Here is a 21,827-nt window from a genome sequence, read left to right as displayed (position 1 = left end):
CTTACGAGATCCTTCAGTCTGCTCAGAGGATGTAGGATTCTCACTGTATGATCTAGCAGAGAAGACAAGACCGTGTCCCACTCAGTTCTGGAAAGCTGCTAGAAGACGTTGACCTTTCAAAAAATACAGAGATGACAATCTAAAAAATTGAGCTCTAAAGACTTACTAGAATTCAGTGATCAGAGATGCCAGATGCGAAGCAGATGCTCTGGTTATTAAACCAGGGCTTCGTGTGAGCCAGATCCACCTTACCGCCCTACCAGCAGGCACTGCCGTGTCCCAGCCAGGCAGGCTTTCTGGAGGTGTGTGCCTGAACACTCTCAGAAGATGATCCTGAGACAGCTGTCGGCAGCATAAGAAGCTGCATCTAAACATACACTGAAGTGAGTGTTATCACTTCTGTCTCTAATAAACACACCGTCATTTAAATACATGGAGTCTTTTACCTGACATGTATAACCATGAGAAGATGATATAATTTGTGATTGGTTTTCCCCACTTGTGCTAGAAGAACTGTTGTCCTATTGTTTGACTCACCCTTTACAAATCAATGCTTTTAGCACAGGTGGGGAACCGTGCTATCTCATTTCAGATGCTAGCTCCATTTGTTAAGAATAACTATCTCCATTCTTTTTTAAACAGCCCCAGATAAACTACAGAAGTTTAGTATTTCTTCTTTTGACTTTGCAAAGCAAAGCACAGTAGAAACTGAATGACTATTTTAAGAGACAATGTGTTTTCCCAGTATCTTTCCCCCACATACCGGCTAACAATTATGGTTAACTCAACGGTTATACCATTCCACGACTATCTGTCTAAACATTACTCAGAGTATGAATTCAAGCAAACGAGAAATTTTTAAGAACTCGGACAACTCCATCTACCAGGTAAATTTGCCATTTCTGAAGCTCAGCAGACTCGCCATCTCATCAAACACTGACACTCTGCAGAAGCCCGATCTGGGGATGAAGGAAACTGCTCCGCTGGCACACGAAGGACTTGTGGTAACGTACCATTATTCCCTTGCTTCCCCCCGACTCACTTCTCATATTTGGATGACTAACTTCACTGCAGCTTCTGCACAGCCCTGCTTCAGGATCATGTTTCAGGATGTAATTACCCTTACAAAAAAATGAAGGGAAACTGCTTCAGTCATTTTATTTTCCATGCATAAGCTACAACTTACGTAAATTTTCCATGCTAACACTTCAACAAAAAAGTTTGCTGCTTATAGATTATAGGCTATATGGGCAGAAGTGGATTAAAAAAATATGAATTGAAGAAAAAAGTTCCAATTTTAATAAATGTTTTTATGTTAAGGTTACACTTGCCAAAATGTATTATTTCTGTAAAATAGCAAATCCACATTAAAATCATGCCACATGGAAACTTAATTTCTAAATACGTAACCCAGAACTGAATAAAATACGTGGGGTTTTTGTGTCTTTTGAAAACACTCCGTTTTCCTGTTCCTTATGCAACTGTAAGTATTGAAAGAGAATTTCCAGCTGTGCCTTGTCAGCCTACGGACCGAACATATTGTGCTGCTTTTCATTTTCCTCAAGTGAGCTTTTTAGTTCTCTGAGTAACAGTGTTAGCCGATTCTCTGTACACAGAACAGAACAGCGCTTTGTCCCCAGGGAAAGAAGCTATTTCAGACTTAACTAAGGAATCATCTAACATGTTTTAACAATCCCTACTGTTTCTCTGTTTGTTTTAAAGATATCACTGTGATTTTGTTTCATTTGCAACTGGAGACTAAATGACACCAAGCAGAATCTGCTGTTAGGTTAGATTACAAGGTAAAATGTTTTAAATTTTAAATTACTGCTTAAAGCATGGTGTTGAATGGCTTAAACTACATGTTAACTTTGCAAATGTATATGAAATAATATTAGCTATATTTAACAATACTGAACATGAATGTTTTTCTAGATAAAAGTATGCAATACCAGTTGATTTGCTTTTTGTTTGGTATGAATGTTTGCCACACACTTCAAGCTTAAACTTAACTGAAAGTGCATTTGTTTTGCTGGTATGGCTAAAAGTAACTCATTTCTGTGCAATAAATTTAAAGAAGAGTATGTGAAAAATATTGGCAAATCACTTTAACCCCTGTGTATCATGAGAAATAACCTTGACATCTTAGCAACATGTTTGTATTAAGACTGAACAGATAAAGATACATTACTTAATAAATTCAGATAGTCTGGTATTTCTAAAGGGTCACTACTTTAAAAATTAACTATTTCCATTAACATAATAACAAAATGACAGATACTGAAGTTACTGAAAATAAACGTTTTGAAAGCTGTAAGCTACTGAACACTATACGTGATAGAAGTAAAGGTAATAAAGATGCTTACACATACTATGCATGATCTAAACATTTACAGGTAAACTTACAAAAGGTATCGCAATACAGCCATGTTGAGAGTATGTGGCCACACAAAGACATAATGATTTCATTACATTAGCTATAATTTTATTTTGATATGTAATAATTTATTTAAAAACTTGTATAAGTAGAATAAGTTAAATTTTCCCCAAATTAAATGTTGGCTGGCACTATACTAGATATAACTTCCTGACAGATAATTTGAGGATTCCAGTCATGGGCAGTAAAGGCCCAATGCATTTAAGGTCTTTTTCTTGAATGACATTCACAGTTTGGGCCTTAAAATGTGGGACAGCACTTATTAAATAAGCCAAGGAAAGAAGCTTAGAAATGCAGTTCTGTATTTTGCATGCAAGGAACATCATTTGGTTGAAAGTAGCAGTATTAAGCTTTCAGTACTGAAGAGTTAACTTGGTGTGAAAATGTAGCATATGAACTCATATATATGAACAGGATTAGCTTATAAAGATTTAGTATTTGTGTGTGTGTGTGTTTCCTGTTGTGTTTTTTTGTTTGTTTGTTTGTTTGTTTTAATTTTTAACTGTAAAGTATTTTATGAAAACAAGTTTCACTTTAAAACAATTTTGATTTACTATACGGTTTTCTCTATATTGCAGTTAACAGCAAAACCCTGAGACGTCACCTGTATGGTACATGTTATGTCATTCACCCTGTATTGTTCCTGACTTTCAAAAATACATTCATAGAGAATGGAAAAGTATTTCAGTCTTGCCATTATATGCCTCTGGTCACAGGAAGAAATGGTTAAATGTTACAAAAAGCCCAAATGTAATGTAGCAGCATTGTAACTACATAGCTATAGCATTATTATAAAGCATACTAAAAAAATGTGACCATAATTAAGATGTCACTAACTCAAGAGAATGAATACATATGTTCAAGACTTTTCTTTGTATATTCAGTTTTCCCTAAGGGCTCTTTGTGTGTTTCATTCAAACCTGCAGAACAGAAGTGTACTGTGTAATTTCAGAGCCAGTCATTACCATGCAAGTAACTTAGAAACCAAAAACATTAGGTCATTTGTCCTGCAAGCTGAAGTACTAAGAAACAAGCACTTTCTGAAAAAGAACAGACATCATCAATGCTGTCTGTATGTACAATGCACAAAGAGTGCAAGCTTCTGTCTCTATTTGGTATGTTCACCAACAGTAACTTCTGACAATAAAAGGCCAGCATAGAGTCTGTGTAGCATTTTGGAATAACTGATTTCTAATGAGTAGAAAGCAGTAAACTAAAATCTGGATTAATTTCAGAACTCTGCTGTTACATGAGACGCTACAAGGATTTGTGTGAGACACTTGCATCTCAAACTCCCCTTATATGGAAATAAAAACATTACCTTAGCTTAACAAAATTCTGCAAATTAATACATGTATTTCCTATAGTATTTTAAAATTTAAATAGTTGAACCCAGAAACTACAATATTAGAAAGAAGTAAAAGTGTTTCAAGCATATTTACTGCCATTTAAAAATATTAGAATAAAAAAATATGAGAATTAAGCTGTGGAAAGCATGATAAACATGCCTTATCTTAAAGAAAAGCTAAGCAACTTGTACCAAAAACTTGACCTATTATATAAATCAGAAAATACCACAATGCACAAACTTTTTTCAAAAAAAATCCGATTCAAGCAGAAACACAGCTCAAGTTCCTGAAATAAAACAACATGATAACTATAACAAGACTAACTCCAAAGTGAAAGACTACATATAAAGCCAAAATGGTCAACATTAAGAAAAAGTACTTTTTAATCCCTTCAAGGGGGGGTCCTTAGAGAAAACCCATGGACATGCTCTGAGCCTTGTCTTGGGCACAAAGACCAAGCGCTCTAATTCTCAAGTTCTTCACTAATTCTCAACATCACAAGAATACTAGTGGCTTCTAACTACTGGCTCAGTTAAAACAGGCCACAGGAGAAGAGCATTTCCTTTTTGAAAGAATTACGCAACAGAGCTACGACAAATGGTTAGTACCTTTGGACATGCATAGCCTTATTACTACACTGATAGAGCCACTGCTGGATATGCTTTCCATGCGTACTCCTGAACCTTGCCTGCTCTGTTTTGGAATGCCACCTATTGGTGACAGTAAACGTAATTTTTCTGTCAGAAGCATAGGAAGGCTCAAGATATATAGTCATTGTTAATTTTGCAGAAAGTAAATGCAAAATACAACACATTACAAATCAACCTTTTTAGAAAATCTATGCTTAACAAAAACTAGAAAAGCAGATGCAGGATGTCGCAAGAAGCAGTATTGTGGTTAAACTTCCAAAAGGTCTCCTCTACTGCAGAACCAAAAAGATTCCGTTAAAGAGGAGGATGGCTAGAAATGGGAACTAATGCAACATCTCATCTATGATGAAAAATACCTTGCACAGAAATGACAAACAAAAAGCAATTGGAGCATCATTTCTGAAATTAACTGGGCATTTTTCTGTTACTTTGCCATTCCCATGTTCAGAAGTTACACAACCTGGAAGAAATATTAGCAATCAAGAAACAATTTATAGCTCTCAAAAGCTCCCTTGCTGGAAGCAGTAAAATTACTAAACTGCAAATGCCTGGCGGCACTGAAAATCTAACCTACCTTTTCAAATGTAACCCCAAATACAAAGCTAGCACTTATTTGAATTTGACTATTGCCTGGAAGGGCGAAGAACCACTAAACTACAATTGCTTCGTTTAGCTCAAATACAATAATTTTTTTGCAAGAGGAAGCTTGGTTATATTGACCTACAAGGTACTGGTCCACTTGCTTTCAAAAGTGCACCACATGACTGACAATCTTAAAAGTTCTCTAGGTATCTAATTTTCCTTTTTTTTCCCATTCCAGGATACCTTCCGAGACACACAAAAACATGCAGGCTATATCATTAGTCTATTATTTCCTGCTTGTCTCTCTGTGCATTGATTTTTCTCAAAATGAAACGAGTGCACTTGTCAGGAGGCAAAGGAGAAGGATGCACTACAGAGGACCGAGAAGGAGCTCCTCAGCAGGGCACAGGTCCCCGAGACAGCCAAGGATGAAGCCTCCAGCTCCTGTTGCTGTAGCACCCAGCATACCTCTTCTTAATGTGGATGACGGTGTTATGGGAGTGTTTGACTCTCTCATCGGTTTGGGTGAACATGAGTCTAGTTACAGTGTCCTACCAGGTAAGAAAAAAGTCCCTCTACTACTTAGAGTGGGCTGATCTTTCTCTTGATTTCAAATGAAACCTATAAACTCATGAAACCTTTATTTTAGCTCTACTTGCAACACATATTGAAATAAAACTCACCTTTTTGCTAACCTACTTTTCTTGCATTTTATACTAATTTTGTGGTTAGCATATGAAGCTTTTTAATTGTCTATGCTTAAGCCTTATAGAAGATCCTGCTTTGCCAGGTAACTAATATTTTCTGTGTTCTCATTTTATCTTAATAAAAATTTAGTTGGGATATTTTCATAACTTCAAATGTGTATTAAGTTTGAAGGCCATTTTGAAGAATTTCTTGCCTAATATATCTCCTAAGTCAATTAACATTCACTGAGGTCCTAACACCAATAACAGCAGTGTTCCGTAGAATGGATTATTTTTTTTGGTTGCATTTTTGAAAAACAGCATTCAAACTCTGTCTACACGGAATATTTCAGAATAATTCTTTATTTTGTAAATAAATTAGTAACACATGGTAATAGTTTTGCAGTATGAAACTTATACAAACAAGACCTTTATGATGGAAAAGTAAGCTGAGAGAGAAAAACCCACCCATTCAACACAAGATCACTCCTATGCTCCATCTATATTGAGAACCCAAATTTCTTTAAAAGAAGTTCAATAGTATGATTTATATAAAACTTGCCTTTTTGGTGATCTAGAGTTTTTGACGTTGCTGCATTAATAGATATTTGATGGGTTTTGAAGGAGAGGTAGGGAAGAGGATTAACTGTTTTAAGAAACAAACAAAAAGCATAATGTCATTGATATTTACTGAAACCTGCCTTGGTAATTAGTAACAGGTGCCTCTACAGTCTCCTCAAAGAACACCAGATTAGACGGGGATTGAGAACTGATAGTGGTTAAGTGTCGCTTTGGTCCTTAGTGCAGTAAAGGAACAGTAAACTCGTGCTTCAGGATGCTGGTGATTTTATGTTCAGTGTCACAAATGGGAAATTACAACTCATAAAGCAGGAAATTAAGATTCACAAGTCTAAAAATCAGACATCCATTCTAAAGACAACTTCTGCATACAACTATCAGTATTTTTCAATTTTGAAATCCCAGTTATTAACCAACTGAAAACTACTGAGACGTTATAACACTTCATTTCTGTTCACAGAAAGAGGTTCAAAGATTGAAGACAAGACACTGTGATGTTGTGAGGAATCAACAGAGGGTCATGTCTACTCTATAGTTAATAAATGTAAAGACACAGATGCTTCCATTCCAGCACCAAGAGATCACACACCAAATAAAATCATAATATGCAATTTTATGAATGAAATAAGAATACCCTGATTACCACTGTTCTACATAAAATGCTATTAACCTATTTTTATAAGCAAAACGTTTAGCTTTTAGTGTGTTATGCAAGAGACACAACCACTAGGTTAACAGGTCTCAAATGGCAAAACATATTGTAGTCACATTTTCTTAACAATTACTATTTGTTGTGACACCTTACTTTCAGAAAGGCTGAGCCATTTCAAATCAAGTATTTTAAGTAAGAGGTTTAAATGGGAAAAACCAGCAAAACTCATGACTATAACATTTCTAGTGTATACCACAATATTATTCTCATAATACATACTACTGTCAAACCTTTAATTTAAAAATATTTTTAAAATTAAACAGAGGAAAATACCACACAAATAGCATACACTTCATGTAAGATATTCCAGTCTCTGTCAGAGACCATCAGTCATGCTGAAATAATGCATGGTTCTCCCCGCCTCCCCGCCTCGTTTGTTTCTTTCTATCTAGATTTGCATCCAAAAGCTGAGCTAAAACCGCTGAACTCATTTTATTTGGAACTTCATGCTGAATTTACACCATATTTCCAAAGGTTAAAAGTCCTGTGCTCATCTGCCAAAGACTTCAACCACAAGGTATTTTTTAGTCTAGCTTTTAAAGTTCAAAATTTTTCCAAGTCAATGTCAGATTTGGAAAAAGCAGAGCCTGTTAAATAATAGAACACTATTATTAATCATGCTTCAGAACAGAAGAAAATGCAATCTCCAAAACTTAATTTTCATTCTCCTAGCTACTTATATTGCTCTCGGTAGCCTAAAAAAAAACAATTTACAGATACATGCTGGATAAAAATTAGCAATTAAAGAGGTTTAGCAGCGATCAGACATATCTCCTTCCTCCATATAAAAATTACGTGAACTATTTAAATTAAATCAAACAGTTCACCGTGACATAATATGCAGTTGTTTGTCCTCTACAGAGCGCAGCCAGCCCGTCACGCAGTGCAGAATAGGATGTATGCGGCTGCTCTATTTCTAATGTCTCTTAAACCTCACTGCTCCCTGCTTCTAGCATCATACTGAAGTGATTCAGTGGATAGAAAGTTTAAGGAGCACCACAATGATACTCTGTCTCACAGGGGTTATGTGACCTCCAACAGTGCCAAACAGCAGTTTGCAATGCAATAAAAGGGCACTGCTCTGCCTCTGATCGCACACACTTGTCCTGTCTTTTCATACAACTGTTACATACAGAGAAAACAGGATAATTCGTTAAAGTTGTCTGCAGAGGCCAAGGCCTGATAACCTGTATCTTTATGCTTATTCAGACCAGTTTTCCAATGACCTGAGATACAGTCTAGTAGCTAAAACAAAACAAAGAATTTAAGGAAGCACAGAAGAATTTCCATCTCAAGCCAGATAAGTTCCTCTGGAACAGCTGACGTTTATTGTTTAACATGAGACAGTGTAGTGTTCTTTTTGTGTTTCCTTTGGAGATTATTTAAAAGAAATATTGTGGCTTTCTGGCAAGCACATAAAAACCAGAAGTCAGGATCCAGCAAACAGCTGGATTACAGCTACCTGGGTAGAATGACGAGGCACTTACAGCCAGCTAACATTTGGCCTGGGCTAACTCATCTCCTCCTTCAGTTAACATGGCTCGAGTTGATCAGAGCACAACTTTCTGTGGCTGAAATGAGGCACACATATCCTGGACATTTGAAAAAACAATATGCAACTATGAAAAAAATTAATTTGTCCCTCTTTGCATCCTGAGAGTAACTAAAGGTATAATATAAGGAATACAGAGAAGCATCCAAAGATGATGATGCTGATAATTAATTTTTATTCTAGAAAACTGATTTGTATCCAGTGGTCTTTAAATAGAAGGGCAAAGGAATGCCTTTATTATGAAGCTGAAAGTAGGACTGCCTTGAATGACTTTGCAAAATGCCTGATTTTGAGTCAAATATTAATTCCAGAGACATTTCAAACCAAGTATTTATAGTAGTCTTGTCAGGACATTTAGAGACTATCCTGACTCTTCTTAAAACTGAACAACCAGGCATGGTGGACCAGGGCGGGCTGTGGGAAAACAAACCTGCAAACAATTTGTCTTTGGAGGGAACATCTATTGCAAATGAAAGTCTCCTGCATGTAGATTCAGCTGAGATTTCCACTGTACTAGACAATCTTAATCTGAAAGTCAAACCGAATAGGAAAAGAGGAAATGTTTGTTATGTATATGCAGCAAAGAAAAAAGTAACTTAGAAGTGGGGCTTCAGCTTGAAACGAGTATTTCAGCAACTCATCCTTACTTGAATTAGAAAAAGGAAAAGGAAGATGTGTAGGGAAGACGGTTTCTTGCCAGAGTCATAGGTATGCTCAATCATAGGAAAAGATTTGCATGGGATGAAGAATCTCAACCTTGGCTTTCATTCTCTTCAAACACACACACACACACAGAGCACATCATGCTAAAGTGCTATGTTTATTCTGGAGTCTGAAAAAACACTGCCCAGGGAAACTTTTGCTGTGATAAGACTCCATCATTGGAAGGAAAGAGAGACTTGGAATAGTTTCCTTCCCAAGTCTTTACACTCTCCAAACAACTTGCCTACCGAATATCTGAGTATAGCTTACAAAATAAATGTCCTCTACATTTCTTTCTGAAAATTTCAACTAGTACCCTGGGGAAATCTCAGGGTTTTGTAGATTCATGTCCAGAAACTTTGGAGATTGAGTATTTATTAGCACAAGTTGTTCTACCTTGTTTCCTAGTAAAGAGGGTTTTTTAGATAAAGCAAGTTATAGGGAACAGGAGATGTTTGCCATCTTACCAGTCATTAGAGAGTGGACTTTACTTCCATTAAGCCTATAAATAGTCACTATAAAGAGAATACTGTCACCTTCACAGTTCCACTGAGCCTTAACACAACTTTCCGAGATATGAGAAAAGAGGTCTAGTGCACAAGAAACAGAAGGGGGTCTGGGAAAAGATATTCTCAAGTTCTGCATGATTTATTTTAATATCATTGTGATAAAGAAAAACTTTTGCTTCTTTCTCAACTGGATCTATGCACAGCTTTCATTGAGATCTGTGATTTCTGCTTTCCATTTCTAAGGATGGAAAGGAAACAAGAGCTGCCATGCAAAAGACCCTCAGAAACTCACAATCTAGATTTATTTCTCCCATTTTAGGAATATGTCTAAACTTGAATAATTCAAGAGTTTTTTCCAGAAGACGAAGCTGGTAAGTGTCCTCATCAGCTAGCTAGGAAGAGGGGGAAATGAACTATTACGATGACTGCTGAAAAAGAAGGTGCAGACAATCAGAGGGACAGGGAACTTCCACTCAGTTTTCACTGTGAAGCTGTAAGCAGGTAACAGCTACATATACATTAATGGTGTATGTGAATTGCTTCCCCCTTGACTGCCTTCACAGCTGAAAGGCCAAGAACCAAGTAGGGATTGGAGACTACTAATAAGCTGAAGAAAACACAGCTATGGAAAAAAGGGAATAATAATAGGATACTTACAATAAGGTGTATTTTACATATTTTCAAAATGAGAACAAAATAGTAGTGTTTCTTTCCAAAGTTTTAAATAAACACTGTTGGTTTTATTTCAGTCTAAGCTATTTGTCTCCAATTTTCTGGTTTCCTTTCTTAGGAAAGAAGGGGCACTGCATAGCTAACGGGATGATGATGTATGATAAAGCTGTCTGGTCTCCCAAGCCCTGCATTACCTGTCTCTGTTCAAAAGGAGAAGTGTTATGTGACACAACCATGTGCCACCCTTTGAAATGTCCCAAAACTATTATACCTGCAGGAGAATGCTGCCCAGTTTGTTCTGATACTGGTACAGTACACCATAATATTTTTACTATTGTAAAACTACCTCATGCAAAAGCTAACAAACTCTACGCTTAATGGTATCAAGGATTACAAGGTACACATTATCCTTCTATAGAGAAAACGAGTCCTGAATAACACGGTAAGAGCAGGTCTTCATAATTTCTACTCAAGTTGACTTCAGTTTCTTAGAGTACACTGGCTGTTAGATGAATTTGATATAGTATTTAAAGGAAAGAAGATGTGAAGTATGCAATAGTAAAGATAGTTATACTTCTGTTTTCCCCTCTCTGCTTCTTCCCTCTTCCTCTTATAAAATTTCTGATAAACGTACAATGAAAGAACACCTGGTCACATTTTATATCCCAATTCCATTCACAGAGGATCAATGATTGCTATCCATTATTAATGTATTAGACATACATACAAACATCACACACTTTACAGACTGGTAAATCTTTATTAGGAGTGTAAAACCATATGCAGCTATTTGATATAAATCAAAAGAAGAAAGTCAACTCACAAGAGGAACAACAGAACTACAATCTTGCTTCTTCATAAAAATGTAAACAAAACCAGTATCTTCAGTAAGAGAATGGAGGCGATAAAGATCAAATGTAATTTCCTTCTGCCACTTCCAATACCCTAAGTCTGCAAAGTACTAAACGTAACCCCCTCTCACCGGAAAAATATTACTAAGCCTTGTGTGTGTGTGCATATGTGACAAACAGAAATACACTGAGCAGAGACATCACAGAAATTAACTGTAGAACTAGAAGTCATGTTGATTGAAACAAACTTGTATTTGAATTGTCCTGCTATACCAGGAACGACTGCATTTTGGTGATGGAGTTAACACTTCCCTGGTGAGCTCCCCACCTGCAGCCACTTCTAGACCTGACAGTCCCTTGCACAGGAGAACAAGTCTTAACCTTTGTGAATTTTATTCAAGTTACCCTCCTCCCACTCCCACACATATTCTTCTTCCTCTTTATACACCCCCATCAACAGAAAAAAATAATTAATACAGTAGTTCAAAAAGGAAGATAATGAAAGCAATATTAATTCCTTCCTCCCCCATTTTTCTGGAGCTGCAATGAATTGTACCTTTCTACAACCTGTTCTGCATGGCTGGCTCAATCATTTCTCAGTCAAAGTATGTCTCTTCCATCAAAAGCAGCAATGTAAGACCATATTTTCATTCTTTCAAATCATATTCTAAGGGGAATACTATTCTTCTATAGTTACCGTATTTATATGAAGGGAATAATGTTTACTAAAACTTCAGTTTCATATCCTCTTAGACAACTTTTTTTTTTGTTTTGTTCTTACTGCCTCTGTTAGACTCCTCTTTGGATTCAAGTATTATTTCACTGGATGACATAAGTGAATTGTCTGGCGATTCTCCAGAACCCAATGACCTTGACAACGCCAATGTATTGTCATCATCACCTACTCAAACAGAAAAAGATGAGCCACTCAGAACAGAAGTGGTAGAGTTTAAAGGGAAAGATGGTCATAAAAAGGATAAAAAGAAAAGAAAAAGGAAAGGCAAAAAAAATCGACGGAAGCATAAATCCCACCACAGAGAAGAGCAGCTTATCTCAAGAAAGGAAGCTACAGAAGAAGAAGAAGAAACACAATACGAAAGTGATGGAGATGATGGTACTTTCATCAGAATGCCATCTCATTTCCCAATTCCTGTTCCACCCATAGAAGCTCCTCCTTTGCCAGCTGGATGTTCCACCTCGGACACCACAGTAAGCTGTATTAATGCCAAACTTACACAAATACCACCCATCTCAGATCCAGATCTAACAAGTCTAGACCTTACAGGTAAACAATGGGTCCACTTTGCACAGTTTTTCTCATGCAGCAACATTACCCATTCTCAAAGGCAGTCAACAGTATATACTTTGTCATTCTTTATCATAGAAATGTATTAGAATGAATTTCATAGCTAAGCCTCTAAAACAATAAATTAAAAATGTTAATTTGCTTATTAGTATTTAAATATTGTTATGAATATATCTACAAAAATATTGTACACAATACAACTGTTTTTGTAACATATTTTTCATGCACATTACTACACAACTGAGATGCATACTGTAATTCATAACTCAAACTATTTTCTTGAATTCTGTCCTAGGAAATAGTATCACTACTATCTCAGATGAAGCATTCAATGGGATACCTAATTTGGAATGGATCGATCTGAGTAAAAATAATATTACCTCTCCTGGCATAGGTCCACAAGCATTCAAAGTAAGAAACCCAAACTTTTCTACTATTCTATGACTAGTTATTGCTTAAAGGGAAGGTTTTCCTTCTTTTCAGTCTATGGATCTAAAACAGTTTGTACCTAGTATGAGTGACCTTTGTATAAATATCAAAAAGTTAAACCTGGCTATTTCAAGAAATCTCTTGTGATAATTGAGAATACCTAGAGATTTTTGAATTACATTCACCAAGTATTAAACGTTAAACAATAAGAGAATTTTCTGATATTTTACCAGTTGCAGTTGAGAGATTTCAGAATTGAAGAGCTCATACTCCATTAGCACAACCTCAGGCTCAACATCTGTAAATGTATTTATCATCTTTCTCACTACATTAGCTCTGTCAAAGCTGATGCTCTTGGATTCCCCAAAAGATCTGCCTATGCCAGGTCTTGCTGTAAAAATCCACTCGGTAGCAATTCATGCAATCAGCTGTATGCTTACTGTTGAATGAGAAACCTTCAAGCATAGCTGCTTACTAAAAGAACAGCTTTCTCATAAAACAGTCCAAGAAACTTTCTATATTCAGTCTTTTTCTTGCAAGGGAATTTACATGGTAATGGGCTATTCAAGTGCATCTGCATATTCCTTGCTTGAAGACAGAATAGTCCCATAATATTTTCTCACGCAAGCAAGCATGTATAGGTGGCAATTCAAGTGTGGAAGTAAGGCATCAAGGCCTTGCTTTTTCAGGTAAGATGAATACAAAAAGCATATGAACAACAAATTGAATTACCACATTACGCCTTTAATTTTGTGTCCTGCCATACACAAATCAGCCCTCTTGCAGGGCTCTGTGTACCACCTCCCTCCACATAACATAACATAACCAGCTTTGGCCCATTTCAAAGGACTTCAGTTCCTGCAGCTCTTATGAAATCAAAGTGGATGGAAAAGACAAACCCAGGAAGGTGCCTCAGTCATGAAATAAAATTTTGTGAGGCTTACATCATGCCAGGCAGTTAAGACAAAACTACAGGAAAGCAGGCTTCAGCAGATCCACTGCTAAAAAAATTCCATCTTTTTAAGAAATGCTTACTACTGCATGTGCGTTTATCAAAATCAAGCTATGGCAGTTTTTCATACCAATTTTTTAAGCTGGCTGAAGTTGTAAAAATCCTAGGTCACTGAAAAAGTTGCTGTCATTATGCTTAAGTAAATTTGCTGACCTACAGAAAACCCTCAATTTGCTCACAAATGAAGAGTATAAACGCATAATCCACAAATGTATGTGCTTTGAACTCCTAAATACTGCAGTAGTGTAGTAAGGTATTACCTACACGACTCAAAGCCAGCAGCAGTACTACAACTAGTTATGACTGGAGATCTGCAGGATAACTGTGGAAAGCTGATGTGTAACTGGAAGAGCTTGATTGAACACATTACATTACCTGCCAACTTTATTAATATTTATCATAAAGAAACCAATTGATTAGAAACCAGATAGGAGGGGAAAAAATTATTCAAAACATTGGATGCTAGCGCACTGCTGCTAAAAATCTTCAAAAAGCATGTTTAAGAAAACATTAACTATGATCACACTGCATGCTTAAGCATAATCTAAGTTCTTTTCTTCATCCCTTTGGTTAAGATCCTGAAAAAGTTAAAACGTTTGTATTTGGATGGAAATATGCTGGTACATATTCCCTCTGAACTGCCATCAGCTTTGGAAGAAATAAAAATAAATGACAACCACCTTCATGCCATTGATGAAGATGTCTTACAAGGTATTTGGAAACTAATCTTGATCATATGAAAAGATTAAAATAAATTTGAAAAGTAGAATGTTGAACCAAATGCATGTGGTTTGATATAACCAGAAACCTAACTGCTAGCTTTTAAGCCTCATGTTTTCAAAAGGCAACAAAAGCTGAAAGATTTGCCTGACAAAGTTTTTTAAAATTACATTTTCCCATGTTACGCAACTGCTACTCTCCCAAAGAAGCTTACATTTAAGGTTACTAAGTAGAGACGGATGTTGAAGATACCTACTATCCTGATCCATAACTTGATTGCTTTATGTGAGGTGAAACTATAATTCATTATTTTCTAAATGTAATGAAAATGAAGATAATTTGATGTGCCTGAAAAATAAAGCCGAATATAATTTGAGTTACCCATGATCCTTTAAGCCAAGCTAAATGTGGGCTGATACAAAAAAAAGGGGCAGGGGAAGGAAGGGCACCATCCGTGTCGTATGACTGACTGACTGACTGTCTGAACCTTTCCTCTCCTGCCAAGAGGGTCCACTGAAACTGGATCAGTTTAGTGATCCAACTCACTATGGAGAGATAGAAATGCTTGAGCTAAGACAAAGAAAACTTAGGCCAAGGGCTGCAAGAGCCTTTTAGTTTAAAATTATCAAACAACACTTCTAGGAGAAACGATTCAAAACTTCTGTTAAAAATAAAAAAGTTATTTGGATTATTTATGATGAAGAACTTAGTATTGTGAAATAGCATTTTCTGCTTACATATATTGATCAACACTGGTTTCCTCTGTGACCTGCATTTGGAGAGCTGAGGAGGAGGAACAGTACAACCTGCGAAGGGTTCTCACCACGGCACAGTAGGTGGTTGAAAGGAGTAAGGCAGGGAGGGGAAGGTACATGCCCAAAGGAAAAGGAACGTTTTCACAGAAGCGGCTGGAGACCCACAGAGATCCTTGGGAAACAGCACAAAGTTCAGCACCCACACAGCATTCCAGACATCACCTGCAGATAACCGTGAAGTTATAAGGCCTAAATGGCAGCAGTAGCCACGAGTTGTACAGCCGCCGCCTTTTCCTTCCAAGTGGAAGAGAAAGCTATACACAAAGCTCTAGGCAACCTCTGAAAGTTCTACAAACTAATAAACAATACAATTCCACGATTATGAAATAATAAATGAAAATCACTATATTTCTTCATTGCCATGAACTGATCTGAATAATGTTTAAGACTGCTAAATTTTAAACATGCATTTTAACGAGATACCAGATGGAATTTCTGTTAGTTAATGACAGCTTTTTCTCCCCAGATTTAAAGAACTTGGTCACCCTGGAATTAGAAGGAAATAAACTTAGTGAAGCAAACGTCAGTCCTTTGGCCTTTTATCCTTTGAAAAGTCTCTCTTATTTGCGACTGGGAAGAAATAAATTTAGAATTATCCCACAAGGTCTTCCTGCCACTCTTGAGGTAAAAACAAAACAACAAGAAGTAAAACACAAAACCAAAAACCCACAACAAAAAACCAACAAACAAAAACTAACCAAGAAATCTTCATTTTTCCTGACATTTCCTGACATTCCTACTGCCTCACTATCATCAGGTAGAAATAGATTTTAATTTTATAGAATTTTTTTTCCAAAAACACTAATAATTCTTATTCCTAAATTATAATTTCTAGAAATCTACTGATATATCAACTCCTTCCAAAATGCTATCTTTTAAGTCTGAATTTATCTAGTACAGTCTCACAAAATACTACAGGCTGCAACTTCTGCCTGTTCAGTTATACACCATGCACATAACAGTCCTAATACAGAAATCTTAGTGCAAAGACGTTGTGAACGCTGAGTTACCACCAAAGTAAAGTTCAAAAAGCAGGAACAAGAAAAATGAAAGATCTAGAAAACCTGTTTTATAAAGAAAAACTAAAGGAACCAAGATTGTCTAGTCTGAAAGAGAGAGGTGCCTATATCTAACCATCCTCTTCCTTTTTTTGGCTGGTTTCAACTTCCCTGGATTTCCAAACCTTTGCTGAATTGTGCCTCATTTGGGGTGGGGGGCAGCGTTTGAACAGGACGTCTGTTCCTCTTCCCTGAACAGTTTACTCATTGCTCGATTTTTAATCTTTTTCTTTTGGTAGTTTCCCATCCCACTTCCCTGCTCAGTACTTGAATGTAATTTGTTGCAGTAGTTTGGTTTGGTATTTTTAGTGATGCTATCAGGAAGGTATCCTTTTCCTCCTTCTAAATCTGTCTAGTTTCATTCTCTGCTTACCTCAGTCTTTACTTAAAAAATAATTCTTGCTACCTATTAATTTCACCATCTCTCTTGATTCTGTCTTTCCATGGGATCAAGAAAAAGCAAATGAAATGTAGCAAAACCAACAGTACCTTTTCTGTAACAGCTTATTCTGCAGCTACTGCCTGCAACTTTACTTTAGCCTGATGTTCTCCACTACCCATTCACCCATATGTTACATTTTTCGTTTTCACTTCATCCCTCCTTGATGAAACAGTGAACACCTGGCAAATTTTACTACACTTCATATGCTTTGGGAAATTTTAATATTAATCCTACACCTAATAAATTCACAATGATTTTCAGGCTATGAGGCTGCTTTTCTCTTTTCCCAAAACCTTCCTCGACAAGCCCCGAATTCTGTTTTGGGTACTGCAAATACTTTAGTCTTTGCCCTATTGTTATTTCATGTCATATTTATCCTACATTACAAGCCATTATCAGAAACTTACTCTGTAGAAAACACAGCGTTTTGGTATTTGCAGATTCACAACATCAAATTTTGTACAATGTTAACATTTTTATATTCCTAAAAATTTGAAAGTTTCAAAGCTCACAAAAGCCCAGGAAAAACATTAAGAAAGTAAGACTCTTCAGTATTTTTCTCACTAATAGCTTCTCCAGACAAAAAAAAAAAAAAATAATGTCTTGTCACCTCGTCACTCTCACATTATATACTCTTACACCATACAACTTCAGGCCAGAATACTAATACAATTATTTTTATATTTGATCTTTCAAAGCAATCTGAATTTCTCACAAATGAGAAAAGAAAACAATTGCTTTGAAAAACCGTGTTTCTGAAAGTCACACTACAGCTACAAACATACTCTCAGATTCATAAATTAACAGATATATCAGGTAATATGGAGGACACGTAATAGCTACACTTTGAATTTGCAATGCCAAAGAACAGCATATTTTGCTTTCACAAATTTTCTTTCCAAATGCACTTACAGGAGTTATACCTTGAACATAATCAAATTGAAGAAGTGTCAGAAATCTGCTTTAACCATACAAGAAACATAAATGTCATTGTGCTAAAGCATAACAAATTAGAAGAGCACAGAATAGCACCTTTGGCTTGGATAAACCAAGAGTAAGTACAAGTCATTTTAAATAGTATTGTTTTATTTTTCTCTGTTATTAGCGAGTCAGATAATGAAATATTTGCACTTCACTACTTTTAACTTGAAATCGTAATTATCTTTTGATCTGCTTGTTTTCCATAGCAAATTTGTCTTAATTTCCTTTGCTTAAATTGTATAAGCTAGGAAGTATTCAGAGTTGGCTTTTAAACAAAAAGATCTTACACTTCAGATCTGGACCACATTAACATAAAAGTCTAAACATTTTTTCTGATAATCCAATCAAAAAAATGAACATCAATTATCAATAATACTTCATACAATTATACGATAATTTGGTATTAACAGACAATTATCTCACAGGTAATTTTAAAATAATTCAATATTGTCCTAGCCTTATCTCCCATTAGATTAAACATTATAAAAATAAATAAGATGAAGGGAAGACTGTGTAGCTGCATTGTGTAAGGGTAGAATATAAGCAGAGCAAGCAAAGAGAATGAAAGCAGCAAAAGAAGATACTGCTTTTGATCCTTCTGGTAAAATATTTCCTGAGCTACGCAGGATACCTTGCCATAACCTGGCAGCTGCAGTCCTAGCAGCCGATTCCTGGATTTGTAAACTGCTTAATCTGAAAACACCCACAGTCACTAACAGCTTCTCTCATCCCTGGATGTGAGGCACATTGGAATGATTCTAAAGGAGTGGTCCACAGAACAACTCAATTTCCAATGGGCTTTAGAACAAAAATCCATGTCAATGGGATAATCTCTGAAGTCCCAAGCTTATTATGTGTTTTCCAGTTAACTTGTTATTGCAATTCAGCAACACTTACCAATCACAAATTAATCCCTTGGGTTTCTCCTATTCAGCCTTCTCTCTGTACTCACTACTGCAGATTTCTTCCCATCAACACAATCGTTGTGCTTGATTGAAAATTAATGACTTCAATTCTTTCTATTCCCAAAGTAATTATGCATGACCATGTCCCATAAAATACATTCTGTTCCATAAACAGAAACAAATTTCCCTGTGAAATTTAGTTTCCCTGTAATCCTATTAAGTTTTATTTTGTACAGAACGTGGCATTAAACAACACAATATGCTATAATGTTTTCATCCTATTTTTTTTTTTCCTTTAATGCAGGAACTTGGAATCGATTGATCTCTCTTATAATAAGTTATATCATGTTCCCTCCTATCTGCCAAAATCTTTACTACATCTGATACTTATAGGAAATCAGATTGAAAGAATTCCAGGATATGTCTTTGGTCACATGAAGCCAGGGCTGGAGTATCTCTACCTGTCCTTTAACAAACTTACTGATGATGGAATAGATCCAGTATCATTTTTTGGAGCGTACCGCTCTCTCAGAGAGTTATTTTTGGATCACAATGAATTAAAGTCTGTACCATTTGGAATTGATGAAATGAGAAAATTACGTTTTCTAAGACTGAACAATAATAAAATCAGGTAATTTCCGAGCCCTTTGTTACGTTAACGGCATTAAAATAAATGTCACAAGACATGCTTTAAGAACCTTTTAAGTAAATTAAAAATAAAAAAAAAATCTGAAGGAGGAGCTAAATCCTGAGCTTTCTACTGCAGTATTTCTGCATGTGATAAGTGAAAAGCGAGGTTTCAGCCTTCCCTGTAGTCCTTAAAAAAGCTCACAGAGATGCTGCGCATGAGTTGTCTCCAGGATATTAATTTGTAATACTGCTTGGGCCACGTGTCTGCTGGGGCATCTATAACCTGCTGGGTACAGCAAAGTACCAGCTGCTTCTGCTCCTGGTCCAGAGCCCAAACCGCTCACAGAACAAGTGGAAGGAGTTGTCAGCTGCTGCTGGCCACTGCAAAGTCACCTCTCAGCAGGCTTCAGGCAGCCCCACTGTGATGTTAGCATGCTCCCTAGCTCCTCTGGGCTGTTCAGAAAGCAAAGGAACAAGAGAGAGGATCTTAAGTGTGTTAGACAGACAGTTTTCATTCAGCAACATGTGGCAATACCTTCCTCAGGAAAAATTAAGTCTATGACAAAAATAGGAAAACAATGCAAGGAGAGAATTTTAAAAGCAATGACTTACAAAAGTCCTCAGTAAATACATTATTGAGGAAAATTAATGTAGTGATTAAGGTAACATTTTCAAATTTCTAAAGAAACAGCATCTCTGTTTCTCTGATGTGTATCTCTGATATATATTATGAAGTTATGAGTTATTTTGAGTAATTAACGTAATTCCTTCCACAATGTCACAGGACAGTCCCTCCAGAACGCATCTGCAGGACTCACATCAATGATGATGATCATGACCACAGTGAAGAGGAGGAAAATGAAGATTCACATCTGGAACATGTTCATCTTGAAAACAACTATATCAATACGAGACAGCTATCACCACATGCATTTTCATGCATAAGATCCTATTGCAGTGTTGTTCTTAAACCACAGAAGATCAAATAAACACCCAAACTTTTACCCGGCAACCCCCACCTCTAGAAATACAGCTTTATTTATTCTCTACTACTAACAGGTCTGCTTATTTCTGATTTAAACCCTTCTTACTACTATAAATAAGATACAGTATATTACATACTGAAGTAAGGTAGTAGTGTATTTCTTAATATTGTTTCAGTATAAAAACATTAAATGTAAAAATAGAAGCTCAAGTTTATGTCATAAATTTTTATTTCTATTGACAGAAATTCTTAAACACAATAGATCAAACGGTGTCCCTGATAAACCCTCCACATGATCAGATTTTAGAAAAGAAGAATATAACTAAACTTTCAGCTTGGTCCTGTCTTATTCGATTAACTGAATTTACAACATTTTAAATGGTACCAACAGCTTTTAAAAAGATACAAATACCAGTCCTTGAGCCCCATTCATTTCTACAACATACAGTTTGCTAGATTTTTATGCTATATAGGATCAGGATCATGCTGCCCATTTCAGGGACTAATTAGACTTTCTCAAAACTTCAAAATATTCAGTTAGGAGTTATTTGAAAGCTTCTAGATAGTCAGAAATTACCACTTCAGAGACAATGTTGATAAAGCAGTTTCAGTAATACCTTTGATATGAATGTCTATCATAGTAAGCGGTTACTTAAATAGATCTCTGTTTCCCTAGAAAGGAGTTCAGTCTCTTGAAGATTTATTTTTTTTAATGTCCGAGTTCAAAGAAAAGAAGCATTTTTAATATTCCACTCCAGATTTTAATAATATATTCTTTCTCTAAAGTGGCAAAAAATTTGATAAAGAGTAGTTAATAATTTTGTTTTAAAGAACAATTTCAATAAAACTTGAAAGAAATTCTAACATCTTCCTTGAACTGAACAGTCCTTTCTTATAAGACTAGGCTGGTGGTAAGAAGTGATTACAGATGACTGGCAAGTCATTATTTATTCTTCACGCAATTACTTTCCACTTTCCCCTGGGCTATTCTGTGATGCATTAAAAAAAAAAAAAAGTAAAAAGAAAGTACTCTATTTTCTTCAGTAATATAGGTATGCTGTATAATAATTTATTCTTCAGAATGGAGCAGAACAAAGGATTAAATAGTTTAATATAGGGATTGACTTTTTTAAAAGGCGTATAAAAGCTGTAAGCAACATCATAAAATCTTGTAAGGACACATATTAACTACTGAACTGTACGGTTTCTGCCCGCCTGCTGGAAGTGAAGGTTTCAATAGGCATCTCCCACATGCCCCAATCT

The 21,827-nt window shown here is 36.0% G+C and overlaps 2 protein-coding genes across 3 annotated transcripts in view; one reads left to right on the top strand and one right to left on the bottom strand.

The window, feature by feature from the left end:
• LOC119146106 (centromere protein P) overlaps positions 1-21,827 on the bottom strand; it is a 151,497-nt gene that overhangs the window by 32,569 nt on the left and 97,101 nt on the right. The window lies entirely within an intron of this gene.
• Positions 615-21,624, top strand: ECM2 (extracellular matrix protein 2). Of its 2 annotated transcripts, XM_037383232.1 has the most exons (11): positions 615-1,004; positions 1,723-1,802; positions 5,257-5,576; positions 10,549-10,737; positions 12,075-12,566; positions 12,883-12,998; positions 14,604-14,739; positions 16,030-16,187; positions 17,978-18,117; positions 19,254-19,580; positions 20,364-21,624. In XM_037383232.1, the coding sequence occupies exons 3-11, from the start codon at positions 5,282-5,284 to the stop codon at positions 20,566-20,568; spliced, it is 2,058 nt and encodes a 685-aa protein (XP_037239129.1). In that variant the 5' UTR covers positions 615-1,004; positions 1,723-1,802; positions 5,257-5,281; the 3' UTR covers positions 20,569-21,624. The 2 variants fall into 2 exon arrangements, with proteins under 2 accessions (XP_037239129.1, XP_037239128.1); XM_037383231.1 differs by lacking the exon at positions 615-1,004 and having other exon boundaries at positions 1,543-1,802.

This window comes from Falco rusticolus, chromosome 4, assembly GCF_015220075.1.
Source record: "Falco rusticolus isolate bFalRus1 chromosome 4, bFalRus1.pri, whole genome shotgun sequence".
Classification (NCBI taxonomy): domain Eukaryota; kingdom Metazoa; phylum Chordata; class Aves; order Falconiformes; family Falconidae; genus Falco; species Falco rusticolus.
This window is presented reverse-complemented; position numbering and strand designations above follow the sequence as displayed.